Source organism: Arvicanthis niloticus, chromosome 17 (assembly GCF_011762505.2).
Source record: "Arvicanthis niloticus isolate mArvNil1 chromosome 17, mArvNil1.pat.X, whole genome shotgun sequence".
NCBI classification, from domain to species: domain Eukaryota; kingdom Metazoa; phylum Chordata; class Mammalia; order Rodentia; family Muridae; genus Arvicanthis; species Arvicanthis niloticus.
In genome coordinates this window covers 29940130-29960869 of record NC_047674.1, presented here as the reverse complement: position 1 = coordinate 29960869, position 20740 = coordinate 29940130, and the positions used below count along the sequence as shown (strand labels likewise).

At 38.5% G+C, this 20740-nt stretch overlaps 1 protein-coding gene across 1 annotated transcript in view; it reads left to right on the top strand.

Moving 5' to 3' along the window:
* Nucleotides 1–20740, top strand: part of Eif5b (eukaryotic translation initiation factor 5B) — a 55736-nt gene that overhangs the window by 13005 nt on the left and 21991 nt on the right. Inside the window, exons 2-7 of the mRNA XM_034521441.1 lie at nt 5623–5748; nt 5840–5924; nt 6676–7342; nt 9234–9451; nt 9816–9966; nt 20465–20563. Coding sequence (XP_034377332.1) covers nt 5623–5748; nt 5840–5924; nt 6676–7342; nt 9234–9451; nt 9816–9966; nt 20465–20563 — 1346 coding nt within the window. The remainder of the gene's footprint in view (nt 1–5622; nt 5749–5839; nt 5925–6675; nt 7343–9233; nt 9452–9815; nt 9967–20464; nt 20564–20740) is intronic.

Below are 20740 nucleotides of genomic sequence, written 5' to 3'. Positions count from 1 at the left end.
AGAGCATCAGTTCTGGGCTGGTTATATTCTCGGTGTGTTACAGCACCAACTCCCCCTGTGTACCATGTGTGCCTGTCCACATCCTCTGGTAACCTTTCACTCTTACTGGCATTGTTACCATGTTGGGAATGTGGCATTCTGATTGGTGTACACTGTGGCATTCTGATTGGTGCACAGTAGGAAGCTTTCATTTCCCAGTGACTTATATAGAGTGTCTTTAATTTGTTACCTGTATATTCTCTTCAGTAGAATGTTATACTTTTGGCTGATTTTCAAATTGGATTATTGGGGTTTTTTGCAGTTGAGTTTTGAATGTTTTTAGAACACATTCTAGAATTAGCCCATTTCAGATAAGTACTTTATGATCTCATATCCCTGACTCTGGAGCTTGTTTTCTTCAGGCTACTTTTATGGTCTTTCCAACTGCTAGAGTTTTTAATTTTGATGAATTTCAATTTATTTCCTCTATTTTTCCACAGGTTCTGTTTTTAAATTCACAGTGTGCCTCATACAGAGGCTGTAATGTTTTGTATTTGAGGATGTTCATTTGCACCATCACATTTGTGGGAAGGTTAGCTTCCCTGTAAATGGCCTTTGTCCTTTGTACAGGGAGGGCGAGCACACTTGTGTGGAGGCTGCCACTCTGGAGGCTGTTTCTGTTCTTCCTCCTGTTCCAGTCATTTGTATTTTATCAGTACACCAGTGTTTTGGGTATTTTTGTCAGCTACATCACAAGCCTTGGAATTTGGCAAAATGGTGCCTCCCACATTATTTTCTCACAAAAAAAGGAAAAACGTTCTCTTAACTATTCTAAGTCTTTTGCCTTCTCCCATAAATTTTATAGTTTTCTGTACTAGCTGTGTCTTAAAAATCTTTCTTGGGTTTTCATTAAGCCGGTGAGTTTTGGAGAGAATTTTGCTAGCGTTTTTTTTTTTTTTGGTAGAGACTTCTATCAATGGATATGATTTCTCTATCTCTTTGTATTTCATGCACCAACATTTTATGGTTTTTAACATATGATTTATGTTCATGTTTTGTTAAATTTAATATTTGATATACCTTGGAGTAAATATAAATGACATGATGGCTTTCCCTTCTTCAGGTAAATTTTTAAAAGGAAACTTTTGAGGAGTTGTAGAGATGATTCAGGAATGGGTGTGTACTGCTCTTCCAGAGACATTAATCTCAGTTCCCAGCACACCTTCTGAGTTTCTCATAAATACCTATTAGCCCCAAGGAATCCAGCACCTCTTTTGGTCTCTGTGTGCATCTACACATACATATACAGACCTGCACACAGAGATACAGGTACACATATAGTTAAAAATAAAAATCTTAAAATTAACTTCAGGATTAAGTGTAAAATCTCTGTCCAGTCTCGACTTTCCCTGTGCAGAGGCTACTTTTCTATTGCTGTTGATAAATACATGACCATGGCAGCTTATAAAAGAAAACATTGAATGGGACTTATAGTGTCAGAGGATTAGAGTCCATGGTAGTGAAGCAAAGTCATGGCATCAGGAACAGTCACTCTCTCTGAACTCAAAATGCTGCAGATTGAGGCCTCAAGCCTGCACTCACTGACACACCTCCAATAAGGCCTAATCTTTCCCAAACAGTTCTACTAACTACACACCAGTATTCAAAGGTGTGAGTCTATGGGGGGCCATTCTCTTTCACCTTTTTAGTAACATATCAGCATGATGTACTTGTTACAGTTAAGAAACTGGCATGAATTAACTGTAATGCTGAGTTTGTTTAGATTTCTTTTGATTTTACTGACTGTTAATATGTGCCACATGTTCCGTGGTAAATTTTTCTTTAGGCTCATTTTATCTATGATAGTTCATCAGCTTTCAGTATCCTGTGGATTTGACCAAGGTAATATTGGTCAGGCTTCTGCTCTGTGAAGTTATCCTTCTCTTCTTTGCATCATCGTTAGTCTATAGAAGGGTGTCACTGTCACACCCACAGTATTAGGAGTGGGATTTGTGTTCTGCCCCCAGATGTGGAGTTTTGTATAGTTTATTTATTCCTCAATCATCCATTCACTTATCTCAGCATGAACTAGTTAGTGGCAATTATTTTATTACTTTGTCTTGTAAGTCAGATTTCTTTACTGTTTTGTAGTCCTGGGGATCAAATCTAAGGCCTTACCCATGTAGGCAGGGCACTAATTTGCTGTTTTCAGTGGTGGTTGGAGCCCTTTGAATTGATCATGTTCCCAAGTGTCACAGAGCCAGCATTGTGTGCATGTGCTGACTTTCCTCAGTCTTGTTTAATCCGTATCTTATTCTCTGGTATTACAAGATGCTTCAGGCGTGTCTATCTCTTATGTTACCTTTGTGTCTTCATCAGCACCTGAAACTCTCATTTACATGGATTTTAGCCTTTGGAATGGATGTAGAACACCATCTCCTTGTCTTAATTCAATTTTTCTTTTACTGAGCTTTGTTTTCATTTATATTGTTTGCAATTTGTTTGCCTTTTGGCAATATAACTGTTCATATCTTCTGCCCATATTTAGTTGAGTGCACTTCTGAGTTCTATGTGTATTTTAGACACAAGTGTTCAACAGCATAGCATTTTGTAAATATTGTTCCCAGTTTGTTTTGTGCTTTCATCCTTTTTAACACCATCTTTAGAAGTGTTTCATTTTAATACAGCCTTGTTGTTTTTCTTTCATGGTTTGTGCCTTTTGTGTTTTGTCTAAAACCTCAATACCAAGCTTCAATGTCACAAACAAATTTTGTATTTTGAAGTATTTTGGCCAGTGTACTTTTTTTTTTTTTTTTGGCCTGATACCATGCTGGTTTGATAGCTTCATTTTTAAGTCTTAATATTAGGTAATGAGTTCTTTTCTCTTCAATATTGTATTGACTATTCTAAGTTTTCTGCTATTCCATATATACACTACCTAAATGTGGTAATGCCTGTCATCTAGCTACTTAAGAAGTTGAGACAGGAGAATCACAGGTTTGAGGCCAGCCTGAACTATACATAGCAAATCTAAAGTTTTAAAAATAAAAAATAGGGTTGAAGATATTTGGCATTGTGCTTAATCTTTATTAAATATTGAAAGACTACTTTAGAAAACATTCAAGTTAAGACTTGGTCATATTATACTTGATGGATATAGCATGTTTGAGTTTACTGAAAAAATCAGAAGCTAAATTATTTCCTAATTTTTTTAGGAAGGCACTATAGTTAAGTTTGAACTTGAGTTACTGGTAGAATGCTTGGTAGGCATGTGGCTTTTTGTTGCATATCATATTTAAGCTTCATGTCATAAAGTATTAGAAGTATTAAGAGAGAATGGCTATCTAATATGAAGCAGTTGGTTATCACAATGCTTGATATTAGTAAGCATTCAAAAAACTATCAATTTTTTTTATAGCCAGCAGAAGTCTTTTAGACTTGATACCATGAAACTGTAATTATGTGTACTATTATTGTAGAGTTATTAGTTCATGGATACTCTGGAATGGCAATGGAACAAAGAAGACCCCTCATGTTCTTTTGACGGGGCCGATAAATATTTTGGAGATGAGGTGCCAGCCTTCCATGTTCCCCCTTTCTCCTAGTTTTCAGGAAATGCGTGGAATATTGACAGAGGTTCCTTTAAAGCTACTCTTGGCCGGTCTTGGGCTGGCCTTAGGCTCTTGTTACCTGATGTGACTTGAACATCTTTGATTATTCCCTACTCCCTTTTGTGTATGTTTATCTGACTTGAGTCTTCATCCTGCTTGTGTTAGTACAAGTCAGGTGCCCATTAAGTTCTTAATACAGTTTCTTGCAGGCGCTCCCTCACCAGGTCCTTGCTTTCTGGTAGATGGGACTGTGCCTACTGTACCATCCATCCTCTTTGCCGAGTTAATGTCTTTCCCTACTCTGTTGCTTGTTTCCAAGATGCTTTACCAGGAAACTTTTCACTTCCCCAGTATAGATGTAGTGCAGACTGTTCAGTCACGTAAAAGTATCATGTATCAAATATTTTAATTCTGTTCAACTTTTTATGAAAGTACTAAGTTCCTTTATTTCTTGATTTACAGTTGCTATCCTCTAGCAAGTTTCTTGAAGTTAAATTTGGTATTTGCCAGTATTTTGTTAAAAAGTTTTTAATATTGTAAGGAAGTAATTAATGTATTTTTCTTTAGAAGTTCTCTTTACCAGATTCAGATTAAACAATATCTAAGGTGTTTCTCTGTTTCATAAATCTTTTGACGTCTTTTTTTAAAATAGTATTTTATTGTCTGTATATAGTTGTTGTGCCTGGAATGTATGTGTGCCTAGCGTTGGAAGAGGCCGGAAAAGGGCATTGGTTCCTTTGGAATTGGAGTTATAAATGCTTGCGAACCACCATTCGGGTGCTTGGAATTGAACTCAGGTCATCTGCAAGAGCAGCCAGGGCTGTTACTGCTGAGCCATCTCTCTAGCCTGTAGAGAAAATTTCTTATAAGCATCTCTTGTCAAAAAAAAAAAAAAAACCAACAAAAAAAAAAAAAAAAAAAAAAAAAAACTTATGGCCAATTAGCTGACACAGAAAATAGGAGATGGGACATCCAGCAAGGATAGAAAGAATTCTGGGAAATAGAGATGTGGGAGGTGTAGGAGATTCACCCCAGAATGCTGACAGGATGTAAAGTAAACCAGCAGGTAGTTGAGCTCAGGTTAGAATGAAAGGGATGATAAGAGCAAGTCAGAGAATAAGCCGAAGCTTATGGCCTTGGCACTTATTAATAAATAATTAGTCTCGGAGTCATTAATTCTGGGAATTAAGTGGATGGAGGAAAACTTGATTATTTTTTGCATCAGCCCCCATCTTTTGATTCTTAATGTGTCATTCAAAATGAATTTAACATACTTTTTATACTTGTACATTTCAGAATGACTCACCTTGGCTTTCTGTAGATTTTAACTTGACTGGAACTTTGGTTTCTCCAAATAATATAGGTGAGACATTGTAGACTGGAATCAGACATGTGAGAGGTTATGAGTAGGTTTGGTTCTAGATTTGGGAGCGAGTGTGTGTGTGTGTGTGTGTGTTATTTTGTGAACCATACTTACCTCATGTAAATTTATGTGTATAGTCATGCTTTCCTCAAGGTATTCAGATCTTTGTATAGTCCCATTTTTTCAACTAGTAAAATTAAATTAGATAACAGACTAGTTGGTTTCTAAAGTTCTTCTACACTCCAATTTCTACTGTTTTAAGTGAAAAATGTATAAGGGTCTACATATTTATGTTTTCTGATAGCTTGTTTTATACTTTGGTTCTTTTGTGTTTTATAAAAATAACTCCATTCAGGTGTGTACATGCATGCTTGGTGCACAGATGGTCATTACTTATGGAAGTTATTTTTTTCCCTTCCCTGCCTAGGCTGTTTGCTTGTCTGTTTTAGGGGTAGGGCTCTTGAATTCATACCTTCTGGGTTTGGCATAGTGATCTTTATGGAAGAAGACAGTTTGGTAAGTAGGTAACTGTGCTATTATGAGAGAACTTGAGTTTTCTCTGTGTTGCTAATACGTGAAAGGGTGTAAAATAGCAAGGAAATATCTGTATAAGTGAACTAGTAGGTTGCTTCCTGTTGAGTAACATTTTGCTCTTCGTTTTCATTTAAGTACCAAGGATGATACTGATTTGGGCGCCTTGGCTGCAGAAATAGAAGGAGCTGGTGCTGCCAAGGAGCAGGAGCCTCAGAAGTCAAAGGGAAAGAAGAAAAAGGAGAAAAAGAAGCAAGACTTTGAGTATGTTTATAAAAGCATTTAGATTTTCGTAGCTTGAGTATTGCAGCCGTCTAATGCTGCCAGTGCTTCAAATCCTCTGCTTCTTTTCTAGTGAGAATGACATTCTGAGAGAGCTGGAAGAGTTGTCTCTGGAAGCCCAAGGCATCAGACCTGACAGAGACGCTGCTGCAGTCAAGGTGAGAGAGAGCACCCTTTTTTCTTGGCAATGTTTTGGAAGTTGCCTGGTTTGGAAACCTGTGGTTGTACATATGTTAATAGTTTCTATAAAATAGGTCAAAAGGAGGAACAAGTTTTCAGAAAAAAAGCAGTATTTTTTAAAGCTTCTGATTGATAAAAATAAACTTTATATAGGAATCTAGTAGTACTTAATGTATTGCCTGTTCATAAAGACACTTGAGGTCAGTGATGACATCACCCTCCACCTTCAGTTGTCTATGTAGTTTTCATTATTGTTTCAGGGCACCTGGATTTTGAGGTGTGTGATGATTGTGAGGCATAGAACTAGTCTTTTGTGTGGTTGGATTTTTCTTTTTCTACTTTTTCCCTTTCCGTTTTTCTTTTAGATTTTTGTTTTATGTGTATGAGTGTTTTGCCTGCATATATGTACATGTCCCATCTGTGTGCCTGGTGCTCACAGAGGTAAGACGAGAGGCCATTAGATCCTCTACAGAGCTGGAGTTACAGATGGTTGTGAGCCGTGTGAGTGCAGGAACAAAACCTGGATCCTTGCAAGAGCAACAGTTGCTCCTAACTGCTAAGGTATCTCTCCAGACTCATACTTTACTATTTGAGTGAAACAAGACAAACAGTCCTGCTTCCAAAAAAGGTATTGAAGTGTGCACTGAGTGAAGTGCTCGATGCTGAGGAGGCCCATTACCTTTAAGGGATGACAGTCTGCTGACATTTCTAACAAGGTATACTTTTTAGCCTACAGAAAGCAATGAAGAAGAATCTGCCTCAAAACAAGATAAAAAGAAGAAAGGACAAAAAGGCAAGAAAACAAGTTTTGATGAGAATGATAGTGAATTGGAAGATAAAGATTCAAAGCCAAGAAAGACTGCCAGACCTAACTCAGAGGCACTCCTCTCTGGGAGTGAGGATGCTGATGATTCTAATAAACTTTCTAGAAAAGGTAAAAAAACCCAGAAATCAACTAAAAAACGGGACGGGTCAGAAGAGGATGAAGACAATAGCAAAAAAAGTAAAGAACGTTCAAGAGTAAACTCCTCTGGTGAAAGTGGTGGTGAGTCTGATGAAATTTTGCAGTCCAGAAAAGGACAGAAAAAAAATCAGAACAAGAAGTCAGTTCCTACTGTAGACAGTGGGAATGAGGACGATGATTCTTCCTTCAAGATTAAGACAGTGGCCCAGAAGAAGGCAGAAAAGAAAGAGCGTGAGAAGAAAAAGAGAGATGAAGAGAAAGCAAAATTGCGGAAGATGAAGGAGAAAGAAGAGCTAGAGAAGGGCAAGAAGGAGCAGAGTAAACAGAGGGAGCCTCAGAAGAGACCAGAGGAGGAGGCGTTGACGCTCAGAGGGACTCCTGATACAGGAGCTGCCTCAGAAGAGAAAGGAGACACGGCTGCAGCTCTGGAAGGTGGGTCATAACCATAGAAGTCTCTGGTTCATGTTAAGTCTAAGTTGTGGTCATTGGTTGTAATACTATCTTGTGACTTGTCCTCATGCATATGTGTGTGTGTGTCCACTCCCCATACGTGTGGATATGGAGGCCAGAAGCCAAGTCTGCTGTCGCTTTCCATGGTACGTTTTTAATAATTACATCATTTCTCCATTGCCTTTCCATATCCCCCTCTTTGCTCTCTTTCAAATTCATGGCCTCATTTTTTTCCCATGAGTTGCTGTGAGGTTGAGTCCCCCAGGAATGTCAGAAACTTGAAGCATAAAGTCTCACCCAAATAACTGTCTGAACAGGAGCTGAATAAAGGCAACAGCAGATAGGTAGGTACATTAAAGCCAGTGCCTCAGCTCTGCACAGAGAACCACAGGCAACCAAGGAATGCTGAGATAGAACATGAGAAACAGTCTTCCATCTGATTTTTTGAGACAGGATCTCACTGAACATAGGGTTAGTGTTTCAGGTATGCTGATTGGTCAGCAAACAGTGCTGTTACGTCTGGCTTTTTAATGTGGTCACTGGGGGTATGATATGAATTCCTCATGTTCTCATGGCAAGCACTTTACCCATTAAACCATTTTTCCACACTATTTATTTATATAATAGAAATGTAATAAAGTTTTATTATGAATACTTGTTTTCCTGTTAATGAAGGCTAAGTGGCCAAAGAGGTTTCCTTCTCAAAGTTCATGTCAAATATTAACTAAATTCTTCCCTTTCTATTAAAAAACAAACAAACACCCCCCTCCCCCCCAAAAAAAAAACCCAGCTTAACCTTTGAAATAAAAAAGCAAAAAGTAAATTAAGAGACTTAAATTAGTTACATCACTTAAATGACAGGGAACATGTTTTTGTTGCTCCTTTTTAAAAAAAGCAAATTTGTTTCATTTACTTGTTTGTATGTGTGGGCCTCATCATATGGGGAGAGGTCAGAGGACAGCTTTTAGGAATCAGCTCTCAGTTTACCATGTCGGCATGGACTACCCACTTGCTGAGTCTTGTTACTGGCTCCTCTTTTGTCTTTTTTGGTAATTGAAATAAATTGTTCAGTAATTAAAATCTGAATATTCTAGCTGATTGCTTTCTTTTTTTGTTTGTATTATTTTTGTTTGTTTTTTTCAAGACAGGGTTTCTGTGTGTAGCCCTGGCTGTACTAGAACTCACTCTGTAGACCAGACTGGCCTCAAACTCATGGAGATCTACCTGCCTTTGCCTTCTAAGTTCTGAGTTTAAGGCATGTGCTGATTGCTTTCTCTTAGAATAAATATATCTAAATATCAAGTAATTTAGATTTCTAAAAATAATAGTTTTTTTTTCTTAGACTAGAACGATTTTAGTTAAAAAAAAAAAAGGGGGGGGGGGAGAGGGAGGCCCCAAGTTTTAACTACTGAAATTTTTATTCTCTGAATTTTGAGGAGAAACACCATCACAGGAGTATCACAGATTTTATTTCTTCAGTGTTTTTGAAGTATAATTATATTTTTGTATTTTGTTCCTATACCCCTATATCCTCAGCATCATTTTTATCATTCCCATCTAACAGAAGTAAAATGACCTCAGCACCTGAGTGGGCTTGAGCTGCTCTGGTTCTTTAGAATTTCAGACCTGTGCTGTGATTACCCGGCAGAGATCCCTGACACTGGCTTTTCACTGCTGACAGAATCTGTGTTTATCAGGAGGACTCAGGCCAAGAACAGCATTGGCAGATGCCTGGTGGGTCAGCTGTGATCCATGCCACTCTATGAGAACCGGTGGCAGAAGCCATAGTGGTCCTTGAATTGTGGCTAGTATGTATTCAACTGCCATAGAACTCAGCTTGCGTGCTTTGCCTTTATTTTTTTTGGGGGGATAGATGACAATGAAGGAGACAAAAAGAAAAAAGATAAGAAGAAAAAGAAAACAGAAAAAGATGAAAAAGAAAAAGAGAAGAAGAAAGGCCCTAGCAAATCCACTGTTAAAGCTATCCAGGAAGCTTTGGCTAAGCTCAAAGAGGAGGAGGAAAGACAGAAGAGAGAGGAGGAAGAAAGGATTAAGCGGCTCGAAGAGCTAGAAGCTAAACGAAAAGAAGAGGTATGTTTTTCATGAAGTTGTAAATACTGATAGTGAATGACCTATGACCTGTTCTCTGTGAAATCTGCATGTTTATATGGGCATTGCAGTTATGCTCAGTGCTCTGATACACAATAAGATGGAGGAGGTACAGGAAAGTCTTCCTCATCTCCCTATTGAGAGACGAAGTTGCATGCGTGTCACTGCCAATAACATACCCTAATGTTATTTAAAGAATAATGTGTAACATTTGGATATCTTCAGTTGTAATTTTCCAACATTTTGTTATGCATTTTAAGACTTTTGAAGTTTGTGTTGTTTATTTTAAACTTTATGGTTCATTTAGCTAGTATAATGTTTTATATGCCATGTACTCTTTGTTTAGGAACGATTAGAACAAGAAAAAAGAGAACGGAAAAAGCAAAAAGAAAAAGAAAGAAAAGAACGGTTAAAAAAAGAAGGAAAACTTTTAACTAAGTCCCAGAGAGAAGCCAGAGCCAGAGCTGAAGTGACCCTTAGACACCTCCAAGCTCAGGGTAAGTAGTGGCCTCGCTAGCTGAACTGTGAGTGTGCAACTTCTCATGACTTAGATCCCTTATACAGGAGCAGTCGTTCAGTGGTGTGGGATTGAATCTGGGAAAGCTGTGTTAAAAAGTAAGGAACAGGCCAGGCAGTGGTGGCACACCTTTAATCACCAGCACTTGGGAGGCAGAGGCAGGCGGATTTCTGAGTTCAAGGCCAGCCTGGTCTACAGAGTGAGTTCCAGGACAGCTAGGGCTGTACAGAGAAACCCTGTCTAGAAAAAACAAAAACAAACAGAAAACAACGAAGAAGTAAGGAGCAGGGATGAAGTGCCATTGTTTAGGAGAATGCTTTCTGTGCTATGATGGAAATTTGTGTGCAAATAATAAATTTCTAAATTTGTACTCTCTCCAACAAAGTAAAAAAGTGAAAGTGAGACCTTTTAGCCAGTTTCACAGATTACTAACCTTTTTCCATTTTTATTTTATATTCCTTTTTCTGACCACTGTTTTCCCCCCTGGGGTTCTTTGAAGTGGGTTATAGACACTTATTTTTTTACTTTTTCTCCAGATTATTTATAGATGCAGAAAATAAGAGTATTTTGCTTACCATAAGTAGAATATATATTATCACAAACAATATTGAGGTTTTTCAAAAGTTTTTTTGTAGGTGCATGCATGTTGTGTGCACATGGGGGTCAGAGGTCGACACTAAGTGTCTTAATTGCTTCTCCATCTTATGCTTTTTAGACAGGATCTTTGGCTAAACCTAGAGCACGGAACTTGTCTAGAGTGGGTGACCCATTGGGTCTGCCTGCCTATAGCCTTCAAGTTCTGGGGTTACAGGTGTGCACTGCTGCAATGGGCAGTTTTGTTTGCTGGCTTTTTAGTATGAGTGCTGGATGTCTTAGCACATCCTCACGATCACCCTGCAGGCGTTTACCAGCTGAGCCTCCTACTCAGCCCATGAGTTACCTTTTTATTTCTAATTATTTTGTGTTTTCATTATTTTCCTCAGTCTTCCAGAGATCTTATAAAATGGGTTGGTTTAAATCTGGATCCAGATATGAGTGACAGATTACATTTGGTTGATAAGTTTGTCTGTCAGTACTCCCACCCACCTCCATTTTGCCCTGTAGCTATTGACCATACTGGAGAATTCACTAGAATTTCTCAAATTCTGAATTTGTAGAATTACACTCTCCTGGTGTTGGTACACAGTGTGCTTTTATTCTGAAATTTCTTAGATGCCACAGCTTGGCTGCTGCTTAGTGGTGCTGTGTGCTTCCTCACATCAGCTGGGACAGAGTTAGGCTTTCTGATGTGCAGTGATGTCAGGTTTGAAGAGCAGCTCTGTTTATTGTAAAATGAAGCAAAACAAAGAACCAAACCCTTCAGTAATAGTTTTGATGTCCACTCAGTCATCATATTTTACTCAGTATTCTTTAGGAATTACAACATTGGTAATAATTAATTTTGCCTTTTATTCTACATTGAATTAGGCAAGCTATCTAAATAAAAACTTTCCCCCAAACATAGCTTTCTTACAGAAATGTCAAGATAAGTGTTTACTTCTTTTCCCCTTGTAAGGTTTCAAAATAATCAGTTGGTGTCTGACAGCATTAAACTGTGCCTCACGAATTTAATTCTGGTTTTTGTTTTTGTGAATGTATTAATTTAGTGGAAATTACTGATTGTACCTTTTGAAGTTATGATGCATTTGATCCTCATTATATCTTCCCAATGGAAGTCCATGGGACTGACTGTTTCACATGACCACAGTGTTAACTGATTTCTTCCTTCTAGGTTCACCCACATTTTTGTTGTAGATTTGGAATCAGCTATTTATCCACACATCCTTGGTTCCTGTCCTAGTTGAGAAGACTTATGAAATTTCTGGGTCTTCTCTTAATTTCCTTCTTATGTTCCTTAAACTTTATGCAGTCATGTAAGGGACTTGGTTAGAATTATATTAGTGACTCAGATACTGTGTACTTTGTAACTGATGCTGTGGTGACCTTTGTCATTACTTTTGAGTCATATCATAGGAAATGGCAATGCACTGAGCTGAAGCAGTTTGCTCAACAGACAGAAACTGAATTTGTTTCTTATGATGAACTATTATGTTTGTTACATAGATTTCATAACTAGAGATATACCTTAAAACCCAGTGGTGTTAGACAATACAGTTGTATATAGTTAGTGCCCAAGCAGACCTCAGAAGCGACTGGTGATTAAAGGCTTTTAGAACATACTTGAATGGAACAGTAAGAGAATTTTCCAAGCTCAGAAATGCTGTTTTATGGAGTAGCTAGAGATGTAATTAGAGGGAAATTAAGATTTTAAATTATTTACTATCAGTCTTTATCAGTCTTTAGTACCTGCTTGGAAGAGATTGTTTCTCAAGAGGCAACTCTGGCCCTGGTTCTCTTTTTCTCAGTCTTTAATGCTGTTCCATGCCTGACAACTTCTGGTTCCACATGGTCTAGTAATAGAAAGTTTTAATTCTTTAGCTTGTGAAAGGCTGACCACAGTCTAACAATGTGAATACTCTGAGCAAAGGATCCTCTAGTGTTGTCTCACTGTCTTTGAAAGGTAGCTCAGTAGGTAGAGATAAGTTATCATATCCATTACCTAGAACAATGTAAAACATACTCAGTAAATCCAGAATGTACTCTTGGATATCTGCAGGGGTTTTCTGATATCTGAAAATTGCTGGAGGTTTTCAGTCACCTTGGAGAACTTATGTGTGATGTCTTGATTGCATAGAAGTGCTGGTGTTGATCACAAGTGTAGTATTTTAAGAACTCTTTTGAGTAAGTCTAGCGTAACCTACCTGCAGCTTTCTCCTTTGGCTTAAGCTGATGGATGTGGGTTGCTAGGCTGGGACGCTGTACTGTCTACTTTAACCTTTTTTTTTTTTTTTTTTGGTTTGCTTAAAACATTTCTGTTATCATAGTTTTAACATTGATCTTTGCAATTCTAGCTTTTATCATTACCTACCTACACACACACACTATACTTTAAAGTTAGAAACATTCTGAGTCTTATTTTTTATTTAATTCAAAATCCATACCATACAATCCTGCTGCTGTCTGTTATAAAACTTGTGATCAGATTGAATGCCTGTGTTAGCTGAAAGGTGTTTGAGTATCTGAAATGTATCTGAGTATGTTAAAGGAATAAAGGGCTGTAATATGCAACCATTCATTTGTAGGTCTGAACCAGTAATTGTAAACTGAGAGGAGTATATGCCCTCATATTTAGTAATGCTACAAATGAGACACAGGCTTGCTCTAGTGTGTCAACAGTACTTCTTTACTTACTTTATTTGGGAGGCAACATTCAAATAATACAAATGATAACCACAAATTCAAACAGAAATAGATTAATGACTTGAAATTAGAAGTTTTTACTTTGGATAAGTCACTATTGAATCTCACTTGGCATTGCATTTTTTAAAAATAGTGCAGCAAATTATTACTTACAACAATATAGTTTGATAAGAAAAGCCCAGAATCTAAATTATTTCAGTGAATGGAGGTTAACCAGGAAACATAATTTTGAAACATGGTAAAAGGGAAATCCATACACAGATGATAGTGGGGATTTTTGGCAGTGATGCTATTGGACCTGTGGGATCTGGACATTCACCCAGTGAATGGCAGTGTCAGTCTCTGCGAATCTTGCAGAAAAATTTAACAATATACATAAAGGACCATTAGAAAGCTTTGTTAACCTTGTCAAAAAGCCAAGGAAATGTTTACTATGGAATGTTCAGTTAAAAGAAGAAAAGAGTGTCCTTTGCATTTGCTTCTCAGCAGTTCTAAAATGGCAGAAGGCACAGATGCATCATTATAACTGTGTTGTAAATTACCACAAACTACCTGAGAACAGCACGCATTTTATAGCTTACAGTTGTATGACTGAAAGGCAGGACTGGACTGAAGTGTTGGCAGGACTGTGTTTGTAGAGCTTCTGTGCTACAACATTCTGTGGTCTTTTGTGCCTTTATAGGCCATCCACATTTCATAGCTCACAAGTGTCCTTCATCTTCAAAGCCATCAACCTTCTAACTTTCTGTTCAGCTACATCTCCCTCTGATCCCAGACTCTTCTGGAAAAGGCTCTTCTTTACTCATGAAGAATTGCACAATGATTGGGCCTATCTAGATAATGTAGGATAATTTCCATACTTAATTTTAAATCATGTCGTGTAGTGCTGTCGTCTTCATTGTCTGTCTGCTCTTCTTCCTCCACATTTCCACCTGTAGGATTTAGGACATTAGCCTCTTTAGAAAAATCCTTGGTCTGCCTTCCACAGTTAAAATGTGTTTTCGTTTTTATTGTGAGTTCTCTAAAGTTTCAGTATTTGGTGTGTGTTGTGTTTCATCCTGTCTCTCCTGGTCACTGGAGATGAAGTGTGCATTATTCCAGGATGTGGAGCAGGCGGACACTGCTGTCATTCATAGTCGCCTGTCACTTGAGTTCTCCAGTTGGGGATTGGGGAAAACAGATTTTTCTGAAGTACAATCAAGAGACAGATGGTGATAAACTTTGTATTACTAAGGATGTGTTTGAGAAAGTAGTATTGAAATAGATCCTGTGTTCCTCTTGCTGGCCTCCCTGTGAGAGTTTTAGAGGCAAGTAAAGTTCATCTTTTGTCAGTTGTAGCCTAATTCTGTGCTGTGCTTCAGTAATTTACAGCTTCAGTTTATGGACTGTATCATAATGGTGAAGGTGTTTGTGGTTATTTGGTGAATGGGAGGAAAAAGTCCCAGATTTTTCCTTTAGCTGTAAAATTTAATTTTCTTCATTCTTGAATTGAGTACATTATTGTGTAACATTACATGAAATTAGAGTAATATTCCCATTTGTTTGCTTAATGGTGGCCAGGGTTTCTGAGTAAGGGATCTCTTGATATCAGAAAAGTTGAAGGAAACTTACTTTTTTTCACTGACAACTTTTTTTCCTCTAACTTTCTCTGAGTGGCACTAGTGTCACAGAGTTGGAAACCCCAAGAGACCACTGAGTTCTGTGGAGTAGTAAGTAGCCGACTCCTTTCTCTGTGGTCAGTTGGTTGGGGCTCAGGCCCAGCTAAAAGGGGAGGGCTACTTTCAAAGACAAATGCCAGTCTTCTGCAGACCTGTACCTTCACAGGTAGGAGACATCCCCAGGTCTTTTGCCTTCTTGGAATTCCTGATATTGTCTTAACAGCCTCAAGTTGCTCACAAGGCTGCCCTCAGACCAATGCTCTGCTACTCTCCACTACTGCTGTGTCAACTACTATGAAACTTCTCTTCTTACAACAGCTGAGCTGTGATGTGATACAAACTAATGACAAGATTATTAATGCCAAAGATTACAAATCATCATGGCCAGATTAACAAAAGCAAGCAGTTAATCAAAGCAAGCTTCTAAAGTTAGTGTACACAGGCTGCCTCCCCCCAGACGAGATTCAGAAGGTCAGCACCAGATGTGGGGAAGGTATGATGCAAGGTAGTTATAAGGTAGTCATAACAACAGACGCTCTAGTAGCCTTTGGAAACAGAGGCATGCCTGCCATTTCCTGGAACAGGCAACAGAACCAGTTGTAGTTAAGGATGGACGTGGGCCAGAGCCCAATCCTTGAAACAGATTTAATCATAATCAGGAATGAACCTAGTTTGTCTTTACTATAAGATGGCTTTCAAGCCTAAAACGAAGGCAGGCTGGTTCGCCAAAGACCTGGACTTAGTTTCTCAGGTGCCCAATGAAATACTGCTTCCAAGTATATTATGCAGAGGAGACAATTCGTTTTTCTTTACCCTATTTATTCAAAGAGGAATGCTTACATAGATAAGTAACTTCTTATTTTTTTTTTTAAAAGGGGGGGATGACCAAGTATCTATACTTTATGACTTAAGAGCTAGTTCTTGAAAATGATCAGTAAAATGTACAAGCCATTAGCTGCATTCACTAAGAAAAACAGACTGTTTAAAGCTAGTGCCAGTAGTGATATGGAGGGTATTCTGTGAACAACTACATGCCTCTATATTTAAAAATGTAATGCAATAAACAACTTTGGTTTTTCGAGACAAGGTTTCTCTGTGTAGCCCTGGCTGTCCTGGAACTCACTCTGTACACCAGGCTGGCCTCGAACTCAGAAATCCGCCTGCCTCCCAAGTGCTGGTGATTAAAGGCATGTGCCATCACTGCCCAGCAATAAACAGCTTTTAAAAGATATAAAACTATTGCTGTGAAGAGACACCATGACCATGACAGCTCTTATAAAGGAGAACATTTAGTTGGGTCTGGCTTACAGGTTCAGAAGTTCAGTCTATTATCTTTGTGGCAGGAAACATGACAGAGTGCTGGCAGACTTAGTGCTGGAGAAGAAGCCGAGATTTCTCTTGATCCCAGGGTAGCAGAAGGAATGCAGTGCCACACTAGGCAGAGCTTGAGCACAGGAGACCTCATAGCCTGACTCCACAGCTACACACTTCCTCCAACAAGGCCACACTGTCTAATAGTGCCTCTCCCTGTGACCAGCATTCCAGCACCAGAGTCTGTGGGGGCCATTGTCTGTTCAAACCACCACACAGTTTTTTGTTTATCTAAATTTTACTAAGTTAATTTCTGACAACAACAAAAGTACCAATTGTTTTACTATGAACTTTAAAGGAATAATACATTAGACCAATTATACATTATATGCATTCTCCAAATAACTAATGTTACTTTGAGAACACTGTAACATACTGAGACAAAGACATTTCAAGAGAGGATATGAAGACTACAGATCACTGTAGACTAATCTGAAACTCGTGTCTGTCCTTCTGCCGCAATGTCTTTAAGTATTGGGATTACAGGTATGAGCTATAATACCTGGCCATTTACAAACATAAATGAGAAAGTTTTCAACAGAAGTTTAGCAAAGTCACACATAACAGTTACTCATACACATACTCCCCAGCTGGATGGATAGATGAATGGATGGATGGATGGATATTTACAAATATGTATTGATTTACATAGATATTTACATATACATAAGGATCATCTCATTATAAATTGGGTATAATCCTGGGAATATAAGTCTGACCTAAATGTTTGAAAAACCAATCACTGTCTTCTCATTTTAGCAATCTAAAGAGTAAAAATTATATGATCATATCAGTGAATTCAGAAAAACCATGAGTTGACATTTACAAACAGTATCATTGAACTTCCTTGTCTGACATTTTAAGATATCAGTCTCCTTCTAACTATACTCCCCGACGCCCCAAAAGGCACAACTGTTAAGTTAGTGGTGAAAAGCTGAGAAAGAAACCTTAACAGTGGCCGGAAAAGATAGCTCAGTGGATAAAGACACTTGCTGCCAAACCTGTTACCCTGATATGGTGAGAGGAAAAGAACAGACTCTTTAAATTGTCCCTTGACTCTCTTCCAAATATATGACTGCGCACCCTCACAACTAATGTAATTTTTTAAATTAAATTAAAAAAAAAACCCTTACATTATGGAAAAGTCAGGGCAGTCTTTGCTTACCATACTCATTCATTGTTGTGCTGTGATGTCCTAATGTATAGAATTGAGCAAAGAAGCCATGATGCTGTCTCTGCAGGTTATGGTTATCAGCATAGAACAATGCCATGGCATCTTCTGGAAGTGCTAAGGATGAGTGTTACAAAGGCTGTAAGTAGCAGATAGCAGATCAGTGTGTAAGCATCAGTTGCATTTTCATGCTAACTATTAGCTGAAAAAACAAAAACTTGAGCAGTAACATTTATTAAACCAATCCAAAAAAGAAAGTTGGAGAATTATAAATCTATTACTTGTAGTACCTAAATCTGAAATTTGTAAAACAGCAAAGAATAATTCAAAATAAGGACTGTACAAAATATACTGTTAACCACGAGACTCAAGACTGTGAAACTTGCCCTAATTTGGTTTAATTTACCCGTGGATTCAGTGGAATCTCAACTGAAATCACAGAATGACACTTTAAGGTACTCTGTTCTAAAATGCAGATGTGAAAAGATTCACTCAGAATAGCCAAAGTGACTACTTTAAAACCTTTTTAGGTTTATTTAAACTGGGCATGGTATGGACATGTTTAATTCTGGCACTTAGGAGGCAAATGAGTTCCAGGACAGTCAACAGTCAGAGCTATATAGTAAGACCCTGCCTTGGGACACACACACACACTTACTTTATTTATTATGTATATGGTGGTGTTGACTATGTATGTATGTATGTGTGGGCCTCTGCAGCGGAACACAGGGACGTCCTCCACAACGGCAGGCCCCAATAACCTGAGAAAGTCCGTGGGTTTCCAAAATGGCTTATTGGCATGACGGATGGTGGTTGAATCTGGATGTGCACCCCCTTGAAACTCAGGGCAAACCTGAGTTAAATAGGGAGAAAGGAGGGAAGGGTCTGGTGAAGAATGCTTAATTGGCTAGGCCCCTCTGGCCTTCAGGCATCTCATTAGTATGTAAATCTCTCTAGGGCTGAGGCTTGTAGTCATGCCCTCTACCTGTGCTCTTTGGGAGGGGTTGTATTGTCTTATGGTGACTGAATGATGTAGGTTAATGGAGTTCCACACCACATGTTAGGAGCCTGGATTCTGGGAGTGCGTGGAATAAATGCCCGTCCCTTGCAGGGTCTCCGGGCTACTTCCAGCCAGTGCTTCTACCAAAAACCAAGACCCCTTTCACGGCCCTACATGTACGTATGTGTATGTGTAATTCCTGATGCCCATTAGGTCCTTTGGAACTAGAGTTCGGGGTGCTTTTGAGCCTCCCCATGTGGTCCTGTGAACCAGACCTCAGTCTTCTGCAAGAACAGCAAGTGCTCATAACCACTGAGCTTGTCTCTTGCTCTCCCAAGAATGCTTTTGAAAAAAGAGTAATTTGGAAGTCTCAAAGTACCTGATAACAAGATTTACTCTAAATAAAAAATTTTAAAACGTACACTAAAGCCCCAAGAATCAGTGTAGTATGTTACATTGGCATGTGGGTGGACAAGTAGATGAGTAGAGCAGCACCTGTCCATAACAAAGTGACTTGATTTTCCTTTATAGAGGGAAATTCAGTGATGCAATAAATGTAGATTTTTTAAAACAAATGTTAAACAATTGAATGTCCTTATGCAGAAACTTGTCTTTATCCTCGTTATCTAAATATTAATTCAAAATGGATCTTAGTTCTAAATATTATATGTCAGAACTTTTAGAGAAAAATAGGAGAAAATGTGTTAGGCAAAGAGTTTCTAAGAGTGTAATTAAGGGCCTGGCAGGATGGCCCAGTGAGCTTAGGGACTTGCCTCCAAACCTGATAACCTGAGGTCAGCCCCTCAAAACCTACATGATAGGAGAGAACTGACTTTGACAAGTTGTCCTTTGACCTTCACATGTGTTCTGTGACATTGGAGATGCCCAAATACACATAAATGTAATATAAATGGACACTATAAAAGGAAGGAGAATTCACAAACACCTTCCTATTTCCTATTTTATAAAGACTATCAGGTCTATAAAAACCTCTTATTCAGCAATTAGAAACCTAGTAGTAACTCCATATAAAACCATATAAAAGATTTGAATGGCCACTTTAGCAGGTTTGTAAATTTGAAAAGAATGCTAAGTCAGAAAGTCCACTTAATGAACAACTGACAGTTTTGAACAAAATTAAACACATTCAAGAGATAACTCATGAAGAAGCCTGTGTGAAAATATTCACATCTGCTTTCTTCATAATTACTGTAGACTAAAATTGGTCAGAAGCTCTTCAACTATTAAATGGGTTGATGAACTTGTATAATACAGTAAGTCAGCAATTACAGATGAAATGTTGGGCCAGGTTTGGTGGCAGTCCCTTGTTAACCCCGGCACTCTTGAGCAGAGGTGATTGATCTTTGTGAGTTCAGGGCTAGCCTAGGTTACACAATATGACCCTGTCTAACATAAAACAAGCACAGATGGCTCCCGTATCCATTCTGATAGCAATGAAGCCAGACTGGCAATGGTACTTGTTTGACATTTTTAAAAAAGCTGAGCAGTGTGGTTAGAGAGCTTAGACCAAGGAGGTTTGGCCACTTGAGACAGTGCACAGCCAGAGCTGTCCCGCTGCTTCACTGCCAATGCTGTTTGCAAGCATGGCAAACACTCCTTAGCTCTCAGTGTGTTTACAAGTGAATGTACAGGCACCCTGGGAGGAAGCTATAGGTTTTGCTCTGAATGTCTTTTTTTTTTTTTTTTTTTTTTTTTTTTTTTTTTAGGGTGTATATTTTTGACTCAAACTTTGTATTTTAAACTACTGTTTTAGAAGTGTTGAGATGGAACAGAGTCTCATTATGTAGGCCACATTATATAGAACCTCAATAAGGTCGTCTTCCTGCCTCGCCCTCTCAAAGTGCTGGGATTATAAATATGAGCTACTGTGCCTCATTTAAAATTCTCTCTCTCCAATATCAAGTAAACCATATAACACTAGAAGCCTTAAATTTTCTCTTTTTTCCCCACTGCTTAGGTGTTGAAGTGCCATCAAAAGACTCGTTGCCAAAGAAAAGGCCAGTTTATGAAGATAAAAAGAAGAAGAAAACACCACAGCAGCTAGAGAGTAAAGAAGGTTTGTGTGTAAAGTAGCCTTAGCCTTAGGAGGGGTTACGTGTGCCTTTCCTTACACAAAGCATCTGTGAAAGCATACTTGTATGTAAGATGTTGAGGGTGGGCCAGGGCCCTGTGGAGCCAAAGGGGCTCTAGTATTTGGTTTTCTCCCCAGTCCCCAGAACTACATTTTCCTATC